This window comes from Glossina fuscipes, unplaced genomic scaffold, assembly GCF_014805625.2.
Source record: "Glossina fuscipes isolate IAEA_lab_2018 unplaced genomic scaffold, Yale_Gfus_2 0, whole genome shotgun sequence".
In the NCBI taxonomy this organism is placed as follows: domain Eukaryota; kingdom Metazoa; phylum Arthropoda; class Insecta; order Diptera; family Glossinidae; genus Glossina; species Glossina fuscipes.
In genome coordinates, this window is record NW_023998414.1 from 2,832,710 (window position 1) to 2,839,873 (window position 7,164).

Consider the following 7,164-nt stretch of genomic DNA (forward strand, 5'->3'; position numbering starts at 1 on the left):
GTATCTCCAGTGATTTGGCACAGGGGAAAAGAAATTTCGGTAGTGGGTCCGGAAAAGGCATGCTTTTTTTCAGATGTTGATCGGATATAGTCAATTAGGGGGGACTTACTTGCTCTAGCAAAACCGAAATTTCTTGCATTTTTATAAGAAAGTTTTCGCCTTTACGCTGCAGAGTGAATACAAATAAAGAGAAATTTTTTTATGCATAATCACTAGCGTATACGTCGATCATATTTGGAAATATGTCTGTCATAATTTTGTGAATCATGAATGCGATGATAAGACGCATATTAAATTTCTTAGTCAGCAGCTTAGCAGCTACAGTCTTACTTAGCGCCTCCACGCAGTACAAGTTAGCAAAGACCGAAAAAAAATAAACTCAAATATTAAAATTCTGTCACTTATCAAATAATTTTATAACCTTACTTTTATAATAAACGTATGTTCACAAAATAACGAAAAATAAAAACAAAAACAATTAGCACGCTTACGAAAATGCAAAGCTTGCATCAGGCGCGCCCCATATTAAGCGTTAATGTTAAATTATATTAATTTCTAATGTCAACATGATCATAAGAAATCTTAAAAAGAGAATTTTGGATTAATCTAATCTAGTATCTAAACAATGCAATGGATTAATAAATTTCAATTTCTATACGTAATATATGTATGTAATACATTACATTTTATAAAATTTATTTGCTTTTATGAAAGGAAAAATATATTGATAGGGGTCGTCGAACGCAACTTCGGTGTCTCCCACAAACTTTTTCTCTTTTTTTTTTTGAGGTCGAACAGAGAGCAACAGGCGGTGTGGGTATTGAAATGATCGAGGTGCATATAGATTGGATTCCTGTTCGGTATGTTAGGGTGAAGAAAAAAACATTTTTTCAAATCATCTGACAAGCTTCAAATCAATGCATGGATTCAGCAATAAACATATATAAAAAAAAAAAAAACGGAAAAAGAAAACAACCAGAAAATTGTAAACGATACAATAAAGCGGTGGATTATGCTTATGCAATTGGCACACTCTGCATTACAAGGACAAGCAACAATCTGACAAGCGAGACAAAGATAAGGCAGTCGGGAACAAAATTGCGATGAAGGCAAGCGATTGAAAGTGCGCCAAAAAATGTTAGAAGATACATGGCCAAGAAAAGTTTAAAAGTTTATAAGCATAAGTTAAAAAAAAAAAAGAAGCTTAAAACGTGAAGACTCAATGCAACAGGAAGTGTAATATATGAAGATAAAAACTAATAATAAAAAGACTTATTGGGTTTAGCTGTTTATTGAATAAGCTAGACTTAAGATAAACCATTTCTTTGAAGAAAAAAAAAAATTTGTAACGTCCGCGAACAAAATTCAGGAAGGTTATCTGTCACTTCCCTTTTACCACGAATGTCATAATAACGGCATGCCGTTAGAGGTATGTAAAAGAGCAGAGATAGAGAAAAATCATGCGAAGAAATTCGGTGGTGGTTTTTCTCTCGTTTGCTGATCGCAAAGGGAGTCGAGCTTTAACCACAGGAGTGGTGTTGTGAAAACCTGAATTATAAAGAATTGTTTCGTTTCTTAGCGAAGTTGTTTTAAATTAAATATAAAAAAAAAAAATAAAAAAAAATGGAAATAAAAGAAAAGATAATAACCTACTTACCTACGTCATGCCGTTATTGATGTACGTTTTACTTATTCCCTAATTGTTCTTTTTGTTTTTTTTTGCAAATTTAGCTGAGCTGGTCAAAGAGAGAAAAAAATTCAGCCCCAGCTCTAACTACATTATCAAGTATTAAATTTATATAGGAAAATATGTCTTCACGTACGCATACCTTTGCGATAAATATAAAGCGATTTCCAATTTCTGATTGTGCTTGAAAGGTGCCTTCGCAAAATATATGAAAACGGATGACATTTTCTAATTCAACCGTATTCTTCTTTGTTTTTAATTTTCGGGGAAATACATGTACCTATGTCTACGAAAAATAGAAAATGCTCGATATTGACAGGAAACACTCAATATAAATTCTTTTTGCGTTCAAATTAGTCTTTTTTGTGTTAACGATGCATACGCGGTATATTTATTGAACGTTTGATATTTGAAAAACATAAAACATGGAAACAGTCATTAAGTTAATGTGAGAGAAAGAGATTTATGTGCAATGTGCATAGAATTTTATATGAATAGTATAAGTAAATCTCATGTACATTGCGCAAATAAAATTTTGCATTTCAATGAGATAAAGGCAATAGATTTATGAGAGTGAGAAATAGAGAGAGCAGAAGAACAAATTTCCAAGGATGTGGCAACATAAGCAATGCCTTCTTACTCAAGAATCGTCACTCAAGTAACACGTCTTAGAGTCATTAAATTAATTTTTATTCAATTTTGTGCAAGTTATACACAAAATTGTTAGTTGCGAGTTTTTTTTCTATATGATGAGAGTTACATTAGGATAAACTAAATGAAATGAAATGAAAAATGCGAAGGGGACAGATAAAGGTCAACCAGCAAGCGACAGCCTGTCGTTGTGGCAATTTGTAGTGGACCCAAACTTAATGTCAATTTAATCCTTTTCCCTGCATTATATATATATATATATATATATTTCATTCCTCATTTTATTATTTAGCTATGTAATGAGTTGACGATGAAAAAAGACACTGTTTCGGAGAAATAAAGTGACGTGAAAACGCGTTAATTTTATTTAAAGCGTCAAGTCAGCATCAGCCAACCTAATCCATCCGTTGGCATACCGCTTCCAAGCATTGGAAAGAAATAGATGCACTAGAAAAGTGATTCGGGGAAAGGCAATATGCTAAATGTTCAAGAAATCGAAAATATGGGCAAAAAAAAAAAAAGCAAAAAGACCCTACGTAGATAGGTACGTAAATGCATAGCGAAAACTGTCAATTAATAAAATAATACGAAACGTTACTTTTAATGCGTAACATAATTAAGTTTTTTTTTTAAGAGCTTGAAAAAGAAAATTTTCCAATACGTTACTTTACATTAGCACTTGCAACCTTATATATCTTTATAATAGCCATAACACATAACATTTAAAAAGTTATGTTAATAGAAAAGCAAACAAAAGTATTTTTTCAGTAATACCGATACAATAAATAAGATCTCTTTATTCAGATCCAGTCAATAATTAAGACAAACTCAATAATAAACAAACAATTGTTAGTAAATCTTTAAAAAGCATATATAAGAAAACTTCCGCCTTCGGACTCATATCGTTCGTACATCTGTACACCGTGCAAAAATAAAATTACTGCTAATGGACGTCGCGATGGTAATCTGGCTTGTTATGTGGATGTGGGAAGCTTACCGTCTATATTTGATAATCTAACAACTACCCTTAAGACTTCACAAGACCCTGAACGCATCACATGATACTATCTTAGCTGGCCTTAACCCAATATCGTCAATTATAATAACAAAATTCAACAAGCTGAAATCAACCATGCTTCTAAATGTTCTTCACAAACGGTTAAACCGTCCCAGTACCATCATAAATGATCTGCCTGATAGCCTTCAGGACTTTCCGGGTATTGTTATTAAGTTGGCATTTACTTAACAGATTCCAATTTCTGTGGTCGATATCAGTACGATGTGCTATATGAATAAGGAAAAATTTGTACTGGTAGAATTAAATTCAATAATGTCACGCAATAAAATCATGAGTGCGTATTTCAAGAACATGAAAACTTGGCTGAATATCGGCTGCCAGGAAGCTTAATGCTGCATTTTTAAAATTACGGCAAGATAAGACGATAATCAAATATATAGGTGATAAATATAGTTAAAACGTTCGCTATGCCGGCACCACCTGGTAATACGTCCATTGTACGTGATTTGGAAGGGTGCGCGGAACTTATGTAGTTTGGATATTATTATATGCTTTTTGTAATTTTCTTTCCCCCCCGCACTAGTTCTTACTATTGATATATATACGTCTCTCTTTAAATAATTAAAACCAAATGGGTTATAAGATACGCACTGTGGTTAACATACAACTAACATTGATATAAGTAAAACAAAAAGTAATAAAATCAGAAAAAGAAGAATGTATATATATGAAAAGTAATGTCTTTAATAAGAAACCATCCCCTTGTCTTTGCTGAGATAAAGAAGGAAAGTGCGAATTGTAAGGAGAGACAAAATGGATGTCGGCGTCACAAATTGACGCTTTTAGTGGAAGCGACTCGGACGTTTCGTTTCTTTACTTTTTTGAAATAAATAATCTTTTTTGTTGTAATTATTCGTAATTTTAGCTCATTTTACGTTACAAGCTAAACGATGGCGGAAAAACTTAAGTGCATCTGAAGAATTTAACATTACAAAATAAGCATTATAAACAAATATACTTAGACATATTCAGTGAATATACAAATAAATGCATGTATAAGCATCAGAACGCTGGACTTAAGACCATTTTCATCTCTATAAATTCCGAATAGCCACGGAATATTGGCACTAAAGGGGATGCCAAAAACACCGTTGACAGCCTTATTAGAAGGTAAACATTGCTTTTTCATTTCATTACTTCTATTTGTTTTCGTTTGGTTTCTTTTTTTCCTGTTATTCTCAGCCTATTTAAGAAAATAATTTCACAAAAGCTTTGGTTGAGTATGTTCAGCATACAACCATAAATCAACACAAATTCGGTCGTAAAAAAATAATCGGTTGTCGCTTATAAACTCAAATAAATAGAAATTCAATGAATAATTTGAGCCAGAATGAGATAATTCTAGCAAGTATTTTTTGATCCCTATAGAGAATCAAACTAAATACACTTTTCAATTCCTAGCAGATTCTTAGTTTAATTTTTAAATAAATTTTAAACAACATAACTGTTTATGCTTTTCTCCTCAATCTTTTTCTCTACACTCACCCCATCAAATTTCTTTTGTGTTCTGTTTGATTTGTAAGTGTTCTTGGGACCATATTGCATCCAACTCGCTTTGGATGCATTCAAATTGATGATATAGTTCTGATAATTCTGCATGATTCATCTCCAAAGTGATGTCTTCGCCAGCTCCTGTTTTTAGTTGAAGAATTGCTAAAGGAGATTTTTCACGTTGCTGACAATGCGAGGAAATCTCAACGTTCAGTTTCCACGCTACGTCGGCAATTTCATTCGACTCATAGCGCTCGTCCGCCAAATTATTCATAATAGGAGTAGTTTGTCTAACCCAAAGTCGGACAATGGCGTCTATTTTGGCGTCATCTTGCAATTTCAATTTTTCACGCAATTCCGCTTGCAGCAATGAAGGTTTAATAATATAGGTGTTAATTCTTCGTAAAATATAGGAAAACGTCTTTATAAGCAACAAGAAGTCGGGGCGGGGTATGCCAACCAAATGTTCCAATTCTTCCAAAGCATTTTCATTTTCCAGCTCAGCTGACGACTTCTGTTCACTTCTAGTCTCAGCCGCATTTTGACTGCTGCTCAACATCTGACGATGAACATATTGCAATACCGTACTGAATGTGGCATAAGGCAGAGAATTTATAATTTTTATGCCTTCACGTGCACTGAAAGATGGAAATAAATAATAATATTTTCGCATTATTTTTATTAAAACATTTTACCGGTCGGTAATTTTTATCCAGTTAAAGCTCATAATGAAGAAAAAAAAAGATTAAAAATGGCGTAGACATAAAGAACTATACACCATTATTGCAATCTTTTTGAAAAAAAAAAAAACAGAGTTTCCAAACCAAAAACCTTTTCTTGCGATGTATTCTTCACTTTCAATATATACAATTTTAATTCCAAAGCTTAAAAAGAAAATCAAGCCTCGTTTTGTCCTATTCTTTTAAAACAAATAAATGACCAAGAATCAGTGAATGCGCACAGTATTCTTCTTTTTTAATTTGCGTCGTTTCACTAGTTCAAACGTTTAAGATTCATAAGCAAGATAAGAATATTGTTACGCTCTAAATGCAATAACTTATGGCAACACTTAAAAATATAGAACTACCACACTTCAATTTTCCTTCCAAACGAAAAAAGGAGAAATTGATTAAAAAACAGTTTCATGTAAAGTATATTCAAAAAGAAAATTACTGCATTTTGTAGTAAAGATTAAATTAGATATAAATCTAATTTTTTTAATAATCAACATTGCATCAACATAATATATCTATAAATACCTTGCATGGACAAAAGGTGTATTATGCTTATTCACAGATATGAAGATGTGGTATATGATCATAATCCACAAAAAGCATGGCACATATTCTTGAAATACATTAAAACTTTATCTATACACACACTGTCCTATTTGTACAAAATAAGTTCTTCAGCAAAATATTCAAACCAAATTACCATTGTACATTTATACTTACTCTCTTTTTTTTTTCTTCAGATTATTTCCTATAAATCTCAAGATCTGAATGTTTAGCTCGACAACATCTTTCGCTTAATAGCGAATATCCTTGATAATAGGGGTAGTTCATCGAACCGTGAAAATGGCGTCGATTTACTGTATGACAATCAGCCGTTCTAATTTTCCTAGAACAATCATATTTTCTAGCCTAAATTTTTCTCACTGTCAGTCGTTATCACATTATGATTATTTTCATAAGCACTGAAACTTAAATTTGCATTACGGTCACAAGATGAATTTACCGGTCCAATTCAATTAAAACTCATAATGTTGAAATAAATTGATTACAAAAAGAAGACTAAAACAGCTTAACAAACTGTTAACAACCTTTCACAAAGAAAATTTTCGTACACGATTTTTTCTTTAGCTTTTTTCATATTGTTGGAAAGTTATCACCGTTAACGCCATTATTTTACTCGAATGTCCAGATAATTTGCGTTATGAAGAAAACTATTGGTAAGAACATACATATATAAAATACATAATATTAATATATATCTATATATTAATAAAACAAAATGGCGAAGTAAAACTGAAGCATGTCTCACCTTAGCTTTTCAGGCACTTTGCGTTGAGAGATGTACAATCATTTGGATTTTGCAATGAAACGCGAAAATTGTTTACTTATAATGTTAAAAGAATTTCATCGCTTTAGTCTACTCATCCATTATGTCACCTTTTATACGACAATCCTTTAGGCAAAATGCAAACCACCGCAAGCACTATCACACGAAAATGTCCACTGACAAAATTTCAAAAACT

The 7,164-nt window shown here is 32.1% G+C and overlaps 1 protein-coding gene and 1 long non-coding RNA gene across 6 annotated transcripts; one reads left to right on the plus strand and one right to left on the minus strand.

Moving 5' to 3' along the window:
- Nucleotides 1–431: 431 nt before the first annotated feature.
- On the plus strand, nucleotides 432–993 carry LOC119642341. Its single transcript, XR_005248007.1, has 2 exons — nucleotides 432–667; nucleotides 732–993. It is a non-coding gene; the product is annotated as an uncharacterized LOC119642341 (long non-coding RNA).
- An 87-nt stretch (nucleotides 994–1,080) lies between these two features.
- Nucleotides 1,081–7,164, minus strand: LOC119642316 (COMM domain-containing protein 10). 5 transcript variants are annotated; one of them, XM_038041442.1, is made up of 3 exons: nucleotides 5,603–5,697; nucleotides 4,902–5,545; nucleotides 1,081–3,622 (listed from the first exon to the last, which is right to left on the minus strand). In XM_038041442.1, the coding sequence occupies exons 1-2, from the start codon at nucleotides 5,632–5,634 to the stop codon at nucleotides 4,906–4,908; spliced, it is 672 nt and encodes a 223-aa protein (XP_037897370.1). In that variant the 5' UTR covers nucleotides 5,635–5,697; the 3' UTR covers nucleotides 1,081–3,622; nucleotides 4,902–4,905. The 5 variants fall into 5 exon arrangements, with proteins under 5 accessions (XP_037897370.1, XP_037897379.1, XP_037897385.1 ...); XM_038041451.1 differs by lacking the exon at nucleotides 5,603–5,697 and adding an exon at nucleotides 6,951–7,164 and having other exon boundaries at nucleotides 1,081–5,545; XM_038041457.1 differs by lacking the exon at nucleotides 5,603–5,697 and adding an exon at nucleotides 6,362–6,907 and having other exon boundaries at nucleotides 1,081–5,545.

Coding starts and splice junctions, on each gene's coding strand:
- LOC119642316 (XM_038041442.1), bottom strand. CDS start 5,634: ATGAGCTTTAACTGGATAAAAATTACCGACCG. Junction 5,546..5,602: donor TGGATAAAAATTACCGACCG/GTAAAATGTTTT, acceptor TCCATCTTTCAG/TGCACGTGAAGGCATAAAAA.